Source organism: Parasteatoda tepidariorum, chromosome 9 (assembly GCF_043381705.1).
Source record: "Parasteatoda tepidariorum isolate YZ-2023 chromosome 9, CAS_Ptep_4.0, whole genome shotgun sequence".
Lineage (NCBI taxonomy): Eukaryota > Metazoa > Arthropoda > Arachnida > Araneae > Theridiidae > Parasteatoda > Parasteatoda tepidariorum.
This window is the reverse complement of record NC_092212.1, coordinates 61,905,429-61,927,465: the sequence shown is the minus strand read 5'-3', so window position 1 is coordinate 61,927,465 and position 22,037 is coordinate 61,905,429. Positions and strand designations below refer to the sequence as shown.

Sequence of the window (22,037 nt, the reverse complement as noted above, 5' to 3'; positions counted from 1 at the left end):
AGTTTGTTAATATAAAAGAAAAAACTATGAAGATAGTGGTAGGTCAAAATTTTCTGTGCTTTTGTTGTTTAATTTTTAAAATGTGCCTTGAAATAATCAAGGCATGAATAAATATTGTCTATCCATTCTTTGTGTTTTTGAATAGAGAGTTAAATTTTACCTGTGGCAACAGGAGAAAGGAAGGAATAGATCAAAATAGTGATAGATCACTGTGGTAGTCTTTCCAAGACATTAAAAATTCCTTGCAACGAATTAATTGCTGTACCCAGTGGTCGGAAAACTACATTCTCTTTGTAGTTAAATACAACTACTTTATGACAATTGTAATTAACTATTTTTGTTTAAATTTAGCGACTACAAACTGCTTTCAAAATGTTATCACTACTTTTAGAAGACAAACTTACTGGAGAAGATTTTCACCAATATTTAAAATGATTTCGAATAAAAAATTGGCTTGGTTAAGTATGAGGAGATATTAAGAAGTTTTAATTTATGTTTACATGTAATAGTTTTTTTAATTCTAAAGCTCTTTTTACAAATTTGTTCTTTAAACTTTCAAACTTTATGCTTTTCTCGACAGTGATTTAACCCTTTCGAGCCGACTGTCACATATATGTGACAGCAAGAAACGCGCTCNATATCTACCTTTCTTTATAGCGTGTATCTTATTATCAAATATTTGTAATTTAAGTGATCAATGCTTTTTATATACTCCAAGAAATAAAGTACAGTGCGAAAAACAAAAAGACGGACCTTCCTGAATAACTGTTGATCTAATGACCGGATCTTTACTTTCTAGTACTCAATTTTAGTGGATTGAGGGACTGACCGCAAATATACTGAATAATTAATGCAGACTATATTTTAAGTTACAAAATCAGGCACAAAACGTATAGTTCCTGTGAAATCAAATTTTAAAAAAGTCTAATATTAAAAATTCGATTTCTCAGGAACAACTGTACCGATTTTGCACAGATTTTTCCGAGCATCAGACATAGATCCTATTAACGCTAGAGTGGCATTCTCATTGTGTGCATTAACTGGCTCGCAAAGGATTGGAACAAATTTGATTCAAATTTTTTTTTACATTTGAGCTTTGTATCTTTATTTAACTAATTTGAAATGTAGTTGCCAGGAATCGCTACAAATTACTGTTTTTTTATATCTCACTGCACTACTTCTTTTTAAAAGTAGCGCACTGCACTACTAACTGCAGAAAAAAAGTAGCTACAGCACAGTGTTTTCACTACAGCGCGAGAATCTGAGAATCTCGCATATTTTTTTCTTTTCTCGCATTAAAAAATGATTACCGCGAGAAATTCGCGCATTCTATAAATCAATTTCAAAATTCGCGAATTTCTTGCATTTTGGAAAAAGCTTCGAATTACGCCATTTAGAAAAAAATCCGTTTCACTTTTCTTCCTAGATCTTTCATTATTTTCATCATCTGCCCCATTATCTAGCTTCCCTATTTACCAGTATTGTTTAGAACCTTTTCGAACAACAGAACACAACCACGGAACCCCTTTCAGAGCACATTTCTCTACAATCACATGTTCACCGTAGGTAAGGTTTCTTCATGTAAGACGTTCAAATTTTTTATGCACTTATTTAAGATGGACAAATACCTTGTAAAGGCAAAATCTTCTATGATGATGCACCAAAAATATTCAATGCTTTAAAAAGTGGAAGACGTTAAAAATTTATTATAGTCAAAGAAATAATTTTTTTTAAAGAGTTTTAGTGTTTTTTTAGTTTTTAGAAATCTCACTTAACTTTTTGAAATCTCACCCTGCTTTTGAGAAAGGGTGAAAAATTCTCACCCATTTTTTTTCTATGATGAAAACACTGCAGCAGTTTTGCTACTTCTGACCACTGGTTATACCAATTGAGAAAAAGTTTGAAAGGATCAAACTAACTTGGGAACTTGCTTGCTAACTTGCTTGTGTCTCCAAGATATTTAAAATTCACAAAAACTCACTATATTCATTTTTATCCTATGTCCATTAATTGTTTTTAAATCTAAGTACAAGTCCAAGTCGACCTACTGTTGTATTCGAATCATTACAGTCAAACATTGGTTTTATGCCCACCAAATACACTCATATTTCTAAGAAATATAAGTGTATTTGGTGGGATTTTTCTTGACTGGTTTTGTTAATTTACTCTATTGATAGTATGAGAAAGAGACAGACCTTTATTTTGAACAGTTCAAAAATGCGAACAGAAGAAGAAAATTGTTTAAAGAACATTTTGTTAAACCATATAATATTTTTCAATATGCCATTGTCTCCATTTTGTCCTATAATGAGTGTGCAATCATTAGTGCACAGTAATAGCAATGCGCTAGAAGGATTTCTATGAAAACATGATAGAATGCTAATATATTAACTATATTTGCATTGAAAACATTTGCTACAAATTATTTAATTTTAAAGTTTGGCTTTCATTGTATAAATGTATAACATTATAACTATTCATTTTCGCTTTTTATATGATTTCTGTACATTCTGCCTGGCACTGAAATCCATTGTGCCATTTCCTTGCTTTGTTTGCCTTCTTTTGTTTCAACTGTTAGCCTTTTTTTTTATTCCATTTGTCTTCATTCTTAAATTCAAGTAAAAAAAATTATGACTCAGGCTAAAAATATTGAAATTTTTTAAAGGATGGTAATACTTGAGATAATATGTAATTAGAAGCTTTTCATCATATATATGTATGCACTTTTATCTTTACAATTGTTGGACTATGATGAAATAATCCATGAAAATTGCGCAAACAATATTTTACTGTATTAAATAATCCTTCCTGACTTGTATTTTTGACCTATATTTAGATATTAGATGGCGTCCTGATCTATATTTAGACTAAACCTTATCACTCCATTTGAGTGTTAAGATGGTGGTTAAATCACAGGGATGCTATTGTGTATGCATTACTGCATTATTTCCCCACTGGAAACTCGAAGCAATCTAGTTCTAGATCAGTAGTGCTAGTTTGCTATGTTAATCATATTGACACCATCGTGTTCTTTTTCTTGAAATAGTGTGACATTAATCACCATGTTCAGCTCTGGCTGTTGCTAATCAAAATTTCTTAAAAATCATCGTTTGGGTTTTTAAAAACCTTCAAAAAAAAATATTTTTAAACCAGTGTCCTCAAATTTTTATGTATCGTTACTTTTTTTATAATTCTTTTATTTAGTTATATTACATGACATATTCTTTGCTGTAGTAGTTGTTGATGTTTTGAAATAAGTGTTTTAAATTGTTTATCTAGGTTAAAAGATTTGTCTTCCGGGATCCAAACTTGCAACATGCACACAATCGGAAACAGAACAATATTTTAAAGTTTCAAGAAAATTCTAAAACTTATAAAATGCTATCATTGGTTAAATTAATCAATATCTTAAACAATAAATACAAAGTAAATTAACAATGAGTGTCTCTCCTTTTTTCTTGCCTTCATGCTTATACAATTATTGAAAAGATTACATTTTTGTAGTTGTGTGAGTGGATTCATTGATTTCTGAATACTGTTCTTAGATTCATTAGATTAGATGTTATTAGATAAATACCAGATTATTTTATTTAGGAAAATTCGCAAGAACATTGATGAAGAATAATTAGAAAATGCTTCTAAATCAAATTTTAAAAAAGGCACTATTTTTTTAGTAATCTGAAAATTGTGTAAATTGGAATGCCATTGTTTCATTTAATTGTTTTATTTGGATATACCTATACACAACAGCAAATAAAGCCTAGGTACAGATCAATACAATACCTCATATTTTTAGTATTTAATTATTTTAAACTTTGTTCTGATTGTACTTACTGTGAAAAAAGAAGATCCAGCTGTTTAGAAATGTCTCTAAATATATTTGATTCATATCAAATATAATGCATATGCATTATATTTGATAGACTATAGGAGATAGATATAGGAGACTATAATGCATATGCATTATAGTCTCCTGCTTATACATAAAATTTTAAAGGACTATTGTCATCAGCTGCCTATAAATAAATATGAATGGCCACTGTCTTCTATCTATAAATCCGATAATTCTATCTCTATATCTGAAGGTCTACTGTTCTCATCCAGGGACAAATTTCATAGTTACAAGACAGTATGAAGTTACCTAACATCTCTACTACCTAATACTCTTGATTTCTGCTGCAGATGTGTTTGTGCCATTTGAAAATTAATTTAAATTAGTCTTCCCCGAATTCACTTATGAGAAGTTAAATTTGGTTCAAATTTAGTCTTCCAGCATCTTTAAATAAATATGAAGGTCTACTACAGTAGTTCTCACCCAGAGAGAAATTTTAAAGGGGTGTGAGGTTAATTTGATTACCCTTGATTTCTGCTGCAGACATATTTGTATCATCTGAAAATGAATTTAGGCTTCAGTGTATTCTGTGATAAGAAGTTAAAATTAGTTCAAAATCGGCATAGTTAATGTGTTGAGCTCTAAAGTTCTTAAAAATTTTCAAGGTGAATTTTTGGATTAAAAAAATATCCTCAGACAGAAAATATGTTTGAAAAAAATCACTTTCTGACGGTGCAAGTCTTATCCATAAGTGATAGAAAGAGTTAGCCCATCATTTTCATTTTATGTTGATTTATCTTTGTGTGTCAGGCTTCTCAATTATGTTACAAATGAAGCTACTTGAATAGTTTAAAAGTGACCTGCATTTTATTTTTGCATCCTACTTTTACGCTACTCTGTGCATCCAAGCATTAGAGAAGATAAAACAATCACAGACATCTCAGCGCATTAAAAAGTGACAATAACACAGTTGTTTACAATACCAAAAAATTTTTCTAATCATTGCAGTTTTAATAATTTATTTATCTTAAGTAATTAATTGTCTAATCTAATATGTAAGACTTATGAAGCATTGGTAGATTATAATACCGTACTTCTTATTATATAGTTTGATCTCTTATTTTTGATTGTGAGATAGCAAATGTCTGGTGTGTTGGTTGTATAAGTCGACTGCTGAAAAAAAAAGAAAAAATACAACATTCCTAAAATTTAAAAACAATAAAATAATTATCAAGTCCATAAGATTTTCTAAAGTTAATAGTTCACATTATTCATTCTGGATGTGATACATTTGCCCTCAAATTAAGATGGTATTCCTTCAAGTAATGCAAAATAATTTTTTTCTGAAGGTATGAAAGAAAATGCAAAATTAATTGCATATTATGTATAAAAAAAAATTTTAAGAAGAGAAATTAATACAGAGTTATTGATATCTATCTCAATTCTTATAATTCATCAATATTTTACGATAAATGAATGTTCAACTTTATTTACGGTTTATATGTTGACCTCCTGATTTTTGTAAAATTTTTGGGATTTGAAAACTTAATTTATACACCGGGATATATATAAACTGAAAATAAATAAAAGAAGAGATGGATTCAAAATAGATTGGGAACTGCTGGTCTACTGTATTTTCCTGCTTTTAAATATGGATTCAAATGCTTATTTTTTTGGTTTTAAAACATATTATCTGCTACAAAAGTTGAATGAATTAAAACATATTGTCTGCTACAAAAGCTGAATAAATTCTCTGCTACGTTGGGATGTTTTTTACTGTAAAATATGTTCTATATTAGGTTTCTTGATGTTTAGTCAATGGTTATTTTCTATAATTAAAAGTTTTTTTTAAACTTACTAAAATGTTATTTAGCATGCTCTTACCCAAAGCTTTTTATGTCTAGGAGCCAAGTTTTATTTTATGTTCCTACTGAGTAATAATGTATGCTTCAGTAGCACAGTGTACTAATCAGTTATCTGTTGTAGTAATCAGTTATCTTTTAATATTGTGAATAGAAACTTAATTAATTTGAAGGATTTACTTTTTTAAGATTGCAATAATTTAAATCTATTTGAAATTGGATTCAATTACAACCTAAAAATATTTACCTATGATAAAAAATAAGCACTGAGCTTTTACTTTATTAGTAGAAGATTCAGTTGTCTTTAAAAAAAAAAATCTATATGAAATTGTATTTATTTGCAATCTAATATACTAAGTAAAATAGAAAATAAGCATAACTGTCTCTTAAACTCCTTAAATTATTGTAGCTTTGCTTGAATAATAAACAAAGTTATCATCTGTTGAAGATATACAAATTATATCTAATTGCAAATTAAATCTAAATATGTTTAATTAAAACATAAAATAAGTACAACTGTCTTTTGAACTCTTACTTTAATAATAGCTTTACTTTATTTGTAGATACAGTTGTCTTCAAAAGAAATCTCATACAAATTGCGTTTAATTACGACCTAATCAAAACATAAAATAAGCACAACTGTCTCTTGAAATCTTACTTTATTAGTAGCTCTGTCTTTTTGTAAATTTTTTTTTTTTTAATTTTTTATTCTGGTTATGAAATGTAGTTGGCATCAGCTGTAATAGGCCTTGAGCTTCCCTCTTTCTCAAAATTTTTTTTTTCTTTTTATTCAATCTTTTTTTTTTTTTTTTTTTTTTTTTTTTTTTTTTTTTTTTTTTTTTTNTTTTTTTTTTAATTTTTTTTTTTTTTTTTTTTTTTTTTTAAATATTTGTAAATTTAGAAAATTTAGTCATGAAAATGTTGAAAATAGGCTGGAATATTTTCTATTTTGGATTGACATATCAGCTCGGATATAGATTCTTTTTATTATTACTTAACATTTATTTTTTTTAATTCATACATTTCAATAACAAATATTGAAATCATTTTAGATGGTTATAACATATTTTTCAATTAATTTAAAAATAGAGAGTTGTGAAAAATGAAAATTTTACAGTACCGAAAAAAAGCTTCCAACTGATTATTTTAAATTTGTCTTACTTCATAATACAGCATTACTTTTTTAAATATTCAAGCAAACAATAAATGAACAGAGTAGGGATCTTGATAGGGATTTTTTAAAAAATTTTAGGGAATTTCTGAAGTATAGAAAAATCAAAAGAATCTTTGATTACACTAGTAGATCAGGAGGAGAAACAAATTATAAGAATTATTATGAAAAGTTTTTTTAGATTAACAAAATTTTTAAATTTTTTTAGAAGTTGTTTAGATTTCAAATCAATAGAATATAACTATCTAATCCAACCTTGCTAAAAAGCATTACTAGTTAGATGTGTTTGTGCTCTAGCTCTAGGTTGTTGCAAAAGATGTCAACTGCTTCGAAAGGTGGATTTTGCACTGTGTTTTTCTCTCCCTAAAACTGTAATACTAATCATATTATCACCACAAAACCTTTCTGCACAATTTACAAAAGTAGTATTATCGCTTAAAGATACTTAGTGAGCTATCCTTTTGTGTAACACTCCAACACTATTCTTAACAACAAGGACATAATTCTTAGGGGAATTAATTTTCTTCATTTCACTTTACCTAATATTTAAAGGAGCAAAAGGATGAATTTTACCATTGGTCTTGTTTTGTTCTCTTCTATTTCAAATTTTCTATTTGTCTTAGAAACATCTTGTGTGCAGACATCTTGTGTCTTATAAACGTCTTGTGTGCACATCTTGGTACTTATATGAGCGTAACAATGTCAAATGTATGAAATACTTTTCACCTTTAAATAATTTAATTATGAAATTCATTCAAGTTTTGAAAAGGTAAAATAAAATCATAAGTCAAAATTTCATTTGATAGTCTTCAAAATTTTCTTTTTCAGTTAGAAAGATCGTTGACACATTAATAGAATTCCACACTCAATATTCCATACAATATTTGTTTCTAGAAATAATTCAATCTTTCACATATCCTTCAAATTCTATATTTCTAAACTTTTGTGCAGTTACTTGTTTTTAAAACTAAATCATTATTTCAACAGTTTCTGACATTGGCCTATAAAAATGTCTGCCTTGTGAATTTTTATACAGATTTAAGAAGTACTAAAGTCAGCAACTGAGCAAGAAGACATTTAACATTTAGTTAAAAACAACATGATTTCCCTTTAGGCAATTAGATGTTTTTGTGAATTATGCTGTTACTAATAAACCTCTTAAGTTGATCTCCTGTCTTACGTTAAGTTTAATGATCAAGTACTAAAGAAACAAAAACAATTCTCTTCTTATAAGTTGACCACGTGTCCAAGTGGACCATCAGATTGTGTCGACTTAAACATAGTTTCCACCAGATAAATTTCACCTATCTGAAAACCACCTAGATATTGTTTCTACAAAATACCACCATTGTTACTTTATTGCTACAAACCTTTGATGGATTAATGTCACCATAAAGATCTAATGAAAGGATACTCGCACATGCACTGTAACATTTAGTACGCATGCATACAAAATGCCACATTTGGAAATTGTGTAGTCTATCATCACCATATTGCCACAAACCCTTTAAATAATATGTGAAAGGTTAAAAAGGATACCTTTTTTCTGTGTGGGATACTCACACATGCAGTGTGAAACTCAGTGTTATGGTTTGCGTTACAAAAACACTATGCAAAATCTCCCTAATTTATCTTAAATTCTGAACTTCATTCCATCTTTTCCCTTTTATTTAAGGTTCTCTTCCTTGAAATAAAGCGGCCAGGTTGAATTTGCCTTGATAGAAAAGGATGCATGCTATTAGAATTCTGTTTATAAACGACTACCTTCTTCTCGAGGATAGCGGACTACTAACATTTATCAAAATTATTTTTTAAAGACTGTGCTACTCTTGTTTCAAGATCATTTGAGCTTATTTTGTGGTGTTTCTTCAGAAATTAGATGTTGTGTGCATTGAAAAGTATTTAATGCTGTGTGAATTTTTCTCTTCAAAATGTGAAACACTTTTTAAAAATAATGCATATGTGTGACATAAGGCTTCAATAATTATGTAAATCAGATCTGAAATTATGGTTATTATTATCAGATGGGGTATTTCTGGAAAGCATTTAGATAGCAGTTTGAACTGGAAGGTAAGTTACGTGCTATTGAAGTACTCTTACTCGTTAGTGCTTTGTGTTTCATTATCGCATGATTTATTTTATACCCTTTCTTCCCTGAAGTGTTCTTGCGAGTCATGTCAATTTATTTAAAAATTAAATCAATTTAAATATTTTCATCTTGAAACTACCCCTGTGAAAGCACAATGATATTATTATTGCAAAAAAGTGTTTGTGATTTCTTTGTTACATTCTTCTTGTGGTGTTCATAAACTTAAATCTGTTTCAACATAACTCTACATTTATTGTAACTTTTCTGAACTTCTATTTTTATAAACTTTTTCTAAATTATTTCCTAAATAGTTTCACGATTCATTTCTATCCTAAACTTACTCCAAAAATAATAAAATTATGTTTCGAAAGGGGGGAAAATATGTAATTTTAATGTAACTTTTATCACTTCATTATTTGAAGCCTTAAAAAAAAAAAAAAAAAANAAAAAAAAAAAAAAAAAAAAAAAAAAAAAAAAAAAAAAAAAAAAAAAAAAAAAAAACATTTTTTTAATTACAATTTCAGGTAAAGATAAATTTTCTCTCCAAATGATTCCTACACTGTAAAAGTTTATATAGTAGTCTTTGTTTACTATTGAATATTGATGCTGTTCAAAAGCTACTTAATTAAAATAAATAATGAAAAGAAAAAAAATGAAATGCTTATTTTCATGGTTCATTCTTTTGATCAATTTTAAATTCTTTAACAATTAACACGTTGAATGCTATGGGGGTGACCGGCACTGAGTTTGTTGTATCGCCACAGGGGTTACCAGTGACCAGCAAAGCCAAGATTATTAGAAACACATAATTCGAGTAAATTTTTAATGCTTTTAATTTTTTTATATTATTATCGTTACTAAAAATGGTTTGAAGAAATTAATGCAATGTAGAAAATGCAAAAGTCATTTTGGCCAGACGGGCAATCCGTGTAAATTAGCGTGGCATTCAGCATGTTAAATAAAAAAAATTTAGCATAAAATTGATTTATTAAAAATAATAATGTGTTTTTGGGGGTTTCAACCTTTTTCACCATCAATAAATTCAAAAAAAAAATTTCCTGGCCCACATATCTGCTAAAAAATATTCTTTAGTTAAGAGAATTTATTTATAGTAGGTTTTAGAGTAGCTTATTTAATATTTTGATATTTAAGGCGTTTATATTTTGTTAAAAAATTGAAATATAATTTATTTCGTGTATAATCGTGTTAATATCTGAAGCGGGCAAAATGATGATACTGAGATACTTAAAAAATGAAATTGCTTCATTACTAAAAGGATGATTGCCATTCCAAACTAAATGTGTAGTTTGACGTAGCTTTCGCTCAACTAAAGCATCAACATCATGTGAATTGTTCGCAGTCATAATTTTTAAAGTATTCTTCAAATGAGGATCTATCAAACATGTTCTTTTTGTTGCTAGTCTGTTCAGTGTGTTATTAATTTTGTCTTTGTTTTGCACTAAGAAACTAGTTATCGATTACATGCCATCAATTTGCTTTACCAGTTAAGGCCTGAAAAATTGTTGTTCTACGTTCTTTTCATTTTATCAATCAATTGTTTTAAATGAAACAGAATAAAATGGGACTGCCATTTTGGGAAAAATTAATGGTCACCACCAAACGCAGAGCAATTAAATTAACAAATTCCGATAAAACATTGTCTGTTGATTGCCACTTTTTTCCATCAAAAATGCATACATGTAAAACATATGTACTCCATCCTGAAAATATGCCTTATAAATTGTATCTTATTCAGATTTAAAAAAAATTTAAATGTTTTTTTTTAATCAAAAATATATATTTTTTTTCATTTTCTTAACCTTCTCTTTAGAATTATTCATTCAATATTATAAATCTTTTTCTACATTGTTTAACATCACATTTTCCACAATCTGTTGAATTTTTAGAAAATTTATAAATTACAAATAACGGCTAACCAATTGAATTCAGACTACCTACACTTGTTGTAGTAAGTTTTTTTTTAATCATAGCTTTTTTTACTGAAACTTGTATAATTTGAGCAGGATGCAGAATAGCTAGTAAAATTTTTAGTATTGGCTTATTACAGATCAGTGTATTGCGGAAAAACAGAGATTGCTTAAAAGAATTTACTGTTTATAGACAAGATTGAATCAGTTAAGAAAAAATTGCATCATACACAAAATAGCATCATATAAAAAAACTTTTTTACACAATGTAGCAGAAGACTCAAAAAATCTGTTAACTCAGTCCTGAGAAATGGTGTTCAGATTAAAATATGTATATATAAATTTATGTCAGAGCAAAGTGGAAAGCAAGAAAAAGATAGTAACCAATCTTTATTTAAGACTTCAAATCAATAGTAACAAGATGGATAGTAACCAATCTTTATTTAAGACTTCAAATCAATTGCACCCTGAAATCTTGATGTGCTTGAGTTTTTATCTTGAGGAAAGTAACAGAAGTTTGGTCTTATGATATGTTATGTCTCATGGAAAAAAGGGGGGAAATTAGTATTGTTATTGGTCTATTAAACAGGCTGAGGGATCTCACGGTTCGTTTTCGGGGAAAACTTAAAATGTTATTTCTTTCATACTTGAAATCTAAATATAGAATCAAAAGGGTGGATATAAATAATAAAGTCTGAGAAAGTGTTTAATTTTGATTAAGAGGGGGAATTTAGATAAAGAAATAACATAAAAAGATTAGTTAAAGCTTTTTATTTTACACACACATAGATATATAATCATTTTGATGGTTTCTAAATTGACTATTAGTTTAATTGTTTTATATACAATCTTATATCTTAGTAAATAAGTATAAAAACAATTAGATTTTTAAATTTTATTTTTAATTTTCAATATTGTGATTTAAAATGTGATGTGCCTTTGTATATTGTGGTGTGCAAGGAAGCGTTGGTGCTTTGTTCTTTCAATCATTATTTAGTGTTTATCTGCAACAATAATGAGTTTACATCATGCATGACAAATAATGATGATGTCAAAGAATGTGGATATTGTTTTAAACCCTGTTTGTGTAACTTCACTTTTCTGATTTTTGCAATTTCATTTTATGTTTTAACACAAAAGTTTCATTGCTGTCTTTCCTTTTCTTAAAGCTTCCTGCTTCTGTTGGAGAAATTATCTCAGACATGCTGTGTGCAATGTGTGGAACAGTTGCTACACTAAGATGTAAACAATGTACAAAGGTTGCATATTGTAACCCTACATGTGCTGTAAGTTATTAATTTTTTACTATATGTATTGCTGTATGATTGAAATTAGCTTCAGCTGATTCCCTGCTAAGTGGTTTTCGGCATTAATTCTGATAGGCATTGTTTCTGATTCTTGGCATTAATTCTGTTTCTCTAATCGATTATTACTTTTGTGCCAATTACTGACTAACATCTATGCTAAATGCACAGTCTAAACCTGAATTGCAGCTGATCTTTCATAATCTTGATACATTAAAACTTCGTAAATTAAAATTTGGATAAAACAATGGCTTACCAAGCTTAAGAATAATATACATTTTATCCACTAGCATATTATAAGTGCATGCTCAGGAGTCTGTCCAGGCTAAATTTACTGTTTAGCGGTACCTTCACAAATTCAATTTTAGGAAAAACAGTAGTTTCACAAAATGCTTTTCTTAAAATTTTATTTTTGTATCCTTAAGAAACGATTAATCTATATTTTTACTATGTTTTTGTGTTTATTTTTAATATAATTTTTAACTTTTCACAAATTATGGCTAAATTTTCACAAAATTGGCACCTCTCAGAAAAACCTAGACAGATCTCTGATGCTAATTACATCAGGTCCAGGTGCTGCCATATAATACATCAAATTTTTTTTCTTCATTTGTATTGTCAAACATAAACAAGCAACTTTCACTGCAGTTTGTCAATAAGAAAAACTCCTTTTGTTAATCATCTGTGGTACTGTGAGTGACTATAGTTAGGAAGTCTATAATTTCAAGTAGAGATATAGGGTAAGCATTAAAGATAGGTTATGATATTGAGGGAGGTGACAAAATATCCACTTACTTAAATGTGCTCTTTTTTGTTTCGATAGAAACAGACAATCCCTCAACCATTTTTCCAACCGACAAAAAATTTTATTTTGCAAACTAAAATTGCAAAAGAAACAGGTTTTAACTAGTTAAATATCAAATTATGTATAAATGTTTGCATTATGAAAAATCAATAGCAATTTCAAATTTTCATCAAGACTTGAACATAAGTCATTCTACTGTGCACTCTCTACTTAGGGCTATAATTTAGCTTAACACAAACTAAAGTTTACACACAATATTTCTGCCGATATGATCTTTCATATATCTGGCAACACTAGATAAAAGTGAAATAAACGGAGGAGCTATGATAATTTATCTTGATGTTCAAGTGCTCTTGGACATGATTTAGTTATGAATAAAATATTAAGTTACGTAAATGGCAATTAAATCTTATTTTATTATAATCAATAATCCGAGGGTGTGTTGTATCGGTCCTCGTTAAACTGTTCGACCATAAAGTGCTTAACTTTGCATGCATGTCTTCAGGCTACCAAAGCGGGGGTGCCGCCCCCTCTGCAGAGGATCAAAATTGTGATGGCATGTCTTCGGATCATCCTCAGGGATATTTCCCAGACCGTCACCAATAGCCCATTGTGCAGCTCTAGTGCTGCGTAAATGAACTACAACAACAGCAATATAATCAATAATATAATGTATGATCTCATATACTGTGTATACTCATATCGCGTATACTGTGAATTGTTGCTTTTAACACTGGAATTTTTTTCCTCCATAAATTGAGCTTGAACCTTATAAAAGGTATTAGTCTAGTACTTTGGTTCCAGCAATATGCTTTTGCATAGTCCAAAGTGATCTGACATTTTCACTGTACTCAACTAACTAATGTGCCCTAAGTTATTGGAAAAAAAAGTGATTGACAATAGTTTCTTTTTAATGTAGAAGTATATCAAACTAAACCAGAAATAAGAATATGATCTTTTTCCTTTTCATTTAAAAATTAAATTTGGATTAAAGAAACTTATCACACAAATAATTATATGATGCTATTTTTAACTGCTACTAACATATGGTAGGTATCAAGGTTTGAAATTTAGTTCAATATGTTACAAATTGTTTCATGTTTGTTTGACAATAAATCGATATAAATTAAATATGCCTACTTATTCACTTTTGCTACTTATTGGTGAACTTTTTTTGCTCATCTTTGTTTGCCTACTTTTTTAAATTGAAATATGCAATACATAATTTCTAAAATAAATAAGATTGTATTTTATTTGGTAATTGCGCGATTGAATGAAAAAATTTTCAATTCTACACATATTTAAGTATAGATATTTTATCATAATTTTGTTATAATTTCTTCCTCTGCCAATATACCAACAGAAAGAAAAGTCTAAAACCAGATTATACAATCCTCTTGTGACCTGATCATTAGACTTCATTGATTGGACCATTGTGGTGTAACATTTAACATCTATTAATGAGTTTTTAAAATTTTTGTTTTGTAATGCAATTATTTCATTCCCATTGACTCTCAGAAGAGACTAATTTAGCACTTATTGTCATATATAAAGAAGGATTATTTCAATTAATGTTGTACTTTTTTTTTTATATTGCATGATTTTGTATTTACTTGAATAAATAAATTAATAATTATTTTGTTTTTAAAAATGTAATTTTTATATTTTCAGAAATCCTTCTGGCATTCAAAGCACAAACATGAATGTAAACCTCTTGATGGTTCTGTGTGAGTGTAATACAAATAAATACATGTACTTCTTTAATGAATATATAGTCACTTTTATGTATATTATGTTTTGAATTTTTTTTCTCTAGAGCTTAGGCACCTTACTTTGTTAAAGATTTTACTAACGTTTGTTATGTGAGTTGTCACTTACTATCCTTCATAATAACATTTTTTAAAAAAATTTCTTGCATAACATGCCCTTTTCAGTATCGATTTTTGCATTGTAATTAAATTATGGGTATGTGAGTAATATTCTATTGTACATACAATTTTGTGAAACATAAGCATATGCTTCATTGTTGTCCCCCTTCTTGTGATGTTAAGCAGTTTTGTTTTTTATTGTTCCTTCCTTACTTATATTTTAGAAAATACAATTTTGCTACTTGTAAAATAAGTACCTCATCATTTTTATGTGTGCTTCCCTCCCACATTAAATTGATCATTCATCGAATTCACCCATTTCTTAATATCATTTTTGCATCTTTTGTCATTTATAAACATGGCACTCATGTGTATGTTATACTATAGTTTAGGAATTTTATTTCATTATACCTCTATCTATTTTAGTACATTGTGATGTTAATCCAGTATGGTGTTTCATTTTTCATTGTTTCTCCATTATTTTCACTTATATATCTAATTTTCTTTCTTTTGAAATATATACATTATCATTTTTATGTATACTTTTTTTCCCTGTAAAATTGCCCATCTATAGAATTGACCTATTCTTTTAATTTCATTATGCCTCTGTAGTCATTCTTAAACATATGTCACTCATGCATAGGGTTATATCATTGTTCAAAATATTTTTTTCATTGTACCTACCTTTATCTGTTTCTTAGCACATTCAATTTCATTAGTCATAAAATCCAAACCTCTTCATTTGTCTGTACATACATCATTGCTTTGTTCTCCATTGATCAATCTATCATTATCTTAGTTTCATTTATATAATTTCATTATTAGTTCCATTCATATAATTTCATTATTAGTTTCATTCATATAGTTTCATTATTAGTTTCATTCATATAATTTCATTATGTGTATTATTTTGTCCTTCATAAACAAAGGCCTTGCCATTTGTGTGCATGTGGCTTAATTTTTGTAGTTAATAGTCATACCATAACCAGGCATGGTAAAAAAAAATTATTTTTGAAGTGCAGTAAATGTTTTGAGACCCTTTGTAATTGAATCCAATGATATTAATTAATATTTATAAGGAAATTTGATTGCATATTTCTGTATGCTTTTAGTTTAAAACAAATAAAACTGAGAAAGAAGAAAAAATAGTGAGGCAAGAAAGGTTTATTTCACCTTTTACTAATGCCGTATTTGCCTATTTTAATAACATATAATTTAGTTTAAAAAATTCAAACAGTCCTAATAAATTGTTTTTCAAAATAACTTTCATTTTCACTTTCTCTAATATTTAAAAACTTTTAGAAATTGAAATTTTTTTTCCTTTAAAATTAGATGTTAGCTGTTAGGGCTGCAACGTATTGTGTTGTATTAGTAGCATCTAGCTTTTAATTTTTGAAATTTTTGTAAAACTTATAAAAACTATTAGAAGTCCTCAAATTTTTCTTACTGACTTATATGCTTTTAAAATTGGCAAGTAACATAAGTAACTGGTAGAATTGCCCTAATGTCAGTCTTTAATTTAGTTTAACTATATTTTACAAAAAGAAATTTTTAAATTTTCAGAAATAAAATGCTCAAAATATATTATATTTTTTGGAAAACATGTTTATTTCATTTTTGAAGTGATAAAAATATGAATGGTAAAATGAATGATAAAAATGTAAAAGGAAAAGCAATTTAATTGCTATTTATTATCAAAATCACCTAATCCAGTGGTCGGCAAAGTGCGGCTCCAGAGCCGCATGTGGCTCTTTAGCTCCTTAAGTGCGGCTCTATCACAAATATCCACGGAAGACGCAATAATATTTTCATTTAAAAAAAAACTTGGTAAGAAAAAAATTATATCTTATTTTGATAAATTAAAATTCTTCTATAAATCGAGAACATGTATAATTTTTTGTTTAAGTTAAAAGATGGATAGGTATTTAAAATTTTATATTGTTGTAAAAATACGTAACAAACATCGAGTTTAATTTTATTAGTTTTCGTAAACGTTAACACAAACCATCTACAAGCTACCGGCTGAAATTATTCGTATGTTTACGGCGTACTTCGGTGTGATACAAAGGTACCACAAGCATGAGCGCGCATACTTTTTCTGAAGTAGTGGGCATTGTTCGCATTAATAAATATTTATTAAGTATGAAATTTAGTTTTATTTAGTGTAATAAAAGTTTACTAAAGAAGCAGATTTGGCTCCCAATTTTTTAAAAAACTGTTGTAATGTTCATATTTGGCTCTTTGGCTAATAAGGTAGCCGACCACTGACCTAATCTAACCCGAGATGTTATATTAGATGAAAGAAAAAGTTTGTTGACTTTGATATCAAACGTTTAACTTATTACATTAATATTTTGTTTTTATGATTATCTGTTTCAGTGGCAATAAATGTGCCTTTTTGTTGAAGCTGAATAAATTAAATTAGTTAATCAACGAGCATGGTTACATTTTAGTTTTAAGGGAACAGAAGTTAATTCTTCTTTATAAATGATTTAAGTATTACATTTCATAGTTTTATATAGCATTTGAAGTAGAGAAATTGTTTTGGAAAATTGGTTAAATAAATTTTTTAGACTTCTTTAATGCTATGCAAACTCATAAATGTTATTTTAGTTTTGTAACATTGTTAAGTTGAATATGCTTTAGTAAAATACTATTCACATCTATATACAAAATGTAAAAAAAAATGAGGAAGAAAGTAAAAATTATGTGGTAGTAAAATCTAGCATGCTATTAGTCTATTTTACTAAGCTTCAGCTGAATGTTTAGTCAGTTAAACGTGAAATGAAAGCTAAAGCAAAAATCCTAAATTAGTCCTACTTATATTTTTACTACCACATTTAACTTTCTTCTGAATTGTTTATATTATTCTATATTAAGTAATTTAAGGTTTACTTTGAATAGTGAAAAATGCATAACATTTTACATGTATGTAGCTTTTTTCATCTTTGTCTTTAAAACTCATATCTGTTTCTAATTTATTCAATTTTATCTTTTTTCAAAATTTATGTTTTCAAGTGAACAACATTCTGTTTTGTTTTATTTTTTAAATTTGGCTGATAAATCAGGGCTCAAAATTAAATGAATAGTATGCTATTCTTATTTTTGGTTTTGTGTTAGGATTTGTGTTTTTTTTCTTCACAAAATAGCAGATTCCACCATAATTATTAACATTGCACATTCTCTGTAACATAATTTTACATTTAAATTTACTTTTTTAAACTTTTTTTCTATTAAAATAGAATTCTGGCAGGTAAACAGACCAGTAAACTGTGCAAAGAGTGCTAATATCCTTTAATTACTGGTCTTTTAAACCAGTGATTATATTTTTTTTAATTTCTATTCCTATATAAATTATTTCTTAATCATCACAGTTAAGCTCATAATCATCAACTCACATAATAATTTTGTGCATTATCTTAGGAGCTTTACGAATCTTGGTTAAATATTATTGTTAGCGACCACAATTTAGTTCATAATCATCACAATCTTGCTAATAATTTTATACATTATCCCAAAGGCTTCACCATTTTTGGGTATATATTTGTGAACTAGTCTATTTACTTTTAACAGAAATGTTTTCAGAAATAAATGGTTTGTTTAAGTCACAAATCACGAATGCAAGGTAACAAAAATTCAGATAAACTTTTTTCTTATATATTTAAAGTAAAAAGATTTATTTTGCTTTTAAAAAGATCTATTACATATTTAATTCTTTCTAATGCTATCTTTAACTAAGGCAAAGTACTTTTTAAAAAAAAAATTTTTTTTTGTAAAAGCATGAATTAAAAATTAATTTCCATATTGAACGTTTGCATTCTGTAATTTCAAAATTTAAAGCATTTCTCAGTGAGACAAGGTTTTTTATAACACTTAGCAAATACTTATTTTTTATTAAAGAATTTTGTTTCTCACATGTTAGTTTATTGAAAAGTGTAAGAAAGGAATAAGTTTTAATTTTATGTATGCTTGTTTAGGCAGCATAACAACTAATTATGTTAGTTATATTAATTATGATTATTAATAGCATAGCAATTTTTGTGGGTCACACATCATAGTTACATGTTTTGCAAAGGACTGAGTAACACTACTTTGTGGAGTATAATTTACTGATCTGGTTAAACTCTAATTCTAGTTCTTTATACTTATAAGTTCTATCAGTGATTTTTTAAAATATATTTTTTTTTTTTACTTTATTGAATAATTTCTTATCTTAAAAGTGTGCTTGTTTTTTAAATTATTATGACTTGTACATTTAATTGAGTTTTAGTCATTTACTTTAATAAACTCAGGGTCATTTTTGTATTCGAAAATGAAGGCTTCAAAATGAAAAACAGAGTTTTAAAATTTTGTATTCCATTTGATTTCTGTAACTTTAACAGTCAAACTGCTTTATAAAAATTGAGACAAAATTGCTATATCAAATATATTTTTGTTATTTCAGTATTGCAACTAAACATTTTCAATATTTTTCAGGCATAAAATTTTATTTAAAATGAAGAAATTTCATTCACTAAAAGCATATTTCACTTTTTCTTTTCGTTCTTTTTTATTTTCTTTTAAGTCAAACGAAATTGCAGTTTAATTGTTTTAAAAATATTTATTAATTATTTTAAAAACAAAAGCTACTGAATTGTAAGTTATGGACTTGAAATGTAATGTGGATACTAAAATTGTAAACAAATTTTAACAAAAATACTTAATTTCATTATTTACCCTTTGCTTACAAAGCCTGTCATTTTCTTGTTATATGAGCCACAAGCAAAAGATTTATATAATTTATTTATATTTCATGCAAATATGTTTCATATCATGTATATCACTAGTATTAACTGTCTTTTTGGCTTATGGATGCTTTTCCAAGTGTAAACAACAACATGCTACCTATAAATTGTTACATTTATAATTAAATCTCAAATAGAGATAAAAAATGTTCAAAACAAATAAAATGAATGTTTTGAGTATTATCACCCATTTTGGATGCTTTATTCATTTCAACACTATTGTTTCTTTACGGGATTATTTTGTGTGTTCTTTACTATCATCAACTCTTAAAAATCTTTACTTAAACAACTATTGAAAATTTTAATGGTAGTGTAAACTCTGCTTTGGTGTGAAAATTACTAATAAATTAATAACCTGAATGGCTTCTTATTTTTTTCTCACTACTAACGCTACTTTTGTTTAGCTTCATGAGGTTATGCATCTATAAGTGAGCTTTTATTCCTGTATGTTTTTTTGTGACTGGTTTTTAAATTTGTTTATTTATAATTTTAAAAAAGTAAAGCTATTCTGCTGCTGTCTGTTGTCGGCCTTTTATCATTAACCCTTTGCTTACGGCTGGTACAATACGTGAACCAGAATGGCTTAATCTTGCTAAGCGCTATAAGCGAAAGGTTAATATGTTTTTTTATTTTTATATATATGTGTGTGTATTATAATGATTTAATAAATAAAACTTATATCCAACAATACACCAATATTTCAGATTTAGAACTGAGCTGAAAAAGTAATTAAATACCCTGTCAGTTTTTTTTTTTTTTTCCTTTTAAATTGGCATATTTGAGATACTTTTTTGTTTATTGGATATATATGTTTCTAATCAATGATAAAACAAACTTATTTTTTTGTTTTTTTTACTTTAGGAAAACCGTGTTGTTGCTATTGAATGTATAACTTGGTAGATATCAATAAACCTCAAATAAATAAATATATGTATATACACACACACATATATATATATGGTTTTAAATACAGCTTGATTAATAATCATATATGTTATATGGTTGTTCTTAATGTTGTTGCTATGTTATTTGTTATTAAAAAGTAGGATCAGTTTATATTATTACAATCTTTAATTATAAACACATGACCTCTTAATGATTATGCAGGTAGTTTGAAAGCAGTGTGTCCCCTGATGAAGTACTATTCTGCAAACACACATTTATATATTATATTTTATTTTTAATTATTAAGAATTTTTATCTTATTTCTAGTTTATATAATACAAATTTGGTTTCAGCTGCCTTGTGCGCTTTTCCAATTTGAATTAGGTAAAGTTTAAGTGTGTTTATTTACCTTTTAGCTATCAATATTGACTTAGTAAATTGTATTGATTCTGTGATTGGATTATGAAACATATTAAGCAGTTTATTAAGTTTCTTCATGAAAAATTTGCTTGTATATTAAAATTTGAATTTTGTTTTAAAAAAGCATTATTTAACAGTATATTGATTGGGACTTGGGAAAAAAATTTTTTTTTCCAACTAAAACAATTATTTTGTGTGCTTTTCTTGTTAAATTTGTCAAAATTTCTCTTTTCCTTAATATATTAAATTAATGTCTAAAATTTCTTTACTTTCAAACACTAAAACAATTTTCTTGTGAAATTTGTCAAAATTTTTCTTTTCTTAATGTATGAAATTAATTCAAACATTTCTTTATTTTCAAACTAAAACAATTTTTGTTTTTTTCTTGAGAAATTTGTTAAAATTTCTCTTTTCCTTAATATATTGAATTACTGTCAATAATTTTCAAAGGATGTAAAGTACCTTTATTTTTTATGAAAACATTAATTGCTTTTTTCTGGTCTTGTGCTTCTTTAAAGCTGTATTTATAATTATTTTGAAAAGGTGCATTTTGATGTGGCTAAGAGTTTGCTCTATTCATGTGTTATGTGTTCACTGTGAGATGTGAAGGATGTTGTAAAATTAGTGAGAGGTTTTGTTTAAATGTTGTGTAAATGCTGCATATCTTGTATATATATATATGCTGAGAAACAGAAGGATGGTAATGTTTTGTGATACTTTTCTATACTGAAAAATTTGTGATGAAATAAAATGTATATATATTATGAACTTCGTTTGATCTATTACTGTTAATTAGCTAAGAACCCTTTTTTCGATTGGGTTATGAAAAAGTAAATAAATCAACACTGTATGCAAAATTGAAAGGCCTAAAATTAAGGGAGCTGTCATAATTCGGAATTTGCTTTTATTCCTGATTATTTATTTTCCTTCCTGGTGGCTTTGCGTTATTAAACAAAGCACATTCTTATAAGTTCATCAAGCAATTTATTCTTCAGAGCTGTAAAAAGGAAACTTTTACCACATACCTGTATTACGAATCTTGTTACCGATGGGTACTGAGTGGTAATATATCTTATACTAGGTAATATA

General features: G+C 27.5%; 1 protein-coding gene across 24 annotated transcripts in view; it reads left to right on the top strand.

Moving 5' to 3' along the window:
- LOC107450601 (serine-rich adhesin for platelets) overlaps nt 1-21,716 on the top strand; it is a 126,983-nt gene extending 105,267 nt beyond the window's left edge. For 21 of the 24 annotated variants that reach the window (XM_071185648.1, XM_071185644.1, XM_071185650.1 and 18 more), the window contains 2 exons: nt 12,052-12,168; nt 14,663-21,716. In XM_071185648.1, coding sequence (XP_071041749.1) covers nt 12,052-12,168; nt 14,663-14,722 — 177 coding nt within the window. In that variant the 3' untranslated portion in view covers nt 14,723-21,716. Of the gene's footprint in view, nt 1-3,279; nt 6,581-8,540; nt 8,936-12,051; nt 12,169-14,662 lie in introns of those variants that run through there. The other 3 variants (XR_011637816.1, XR_011637815.1, XM_071185646.1) reach the window with 3 other exon arrangements.
- The last annotated feature ends 321 nt before the right edge of the window (nt 21,717-22,037 follow it).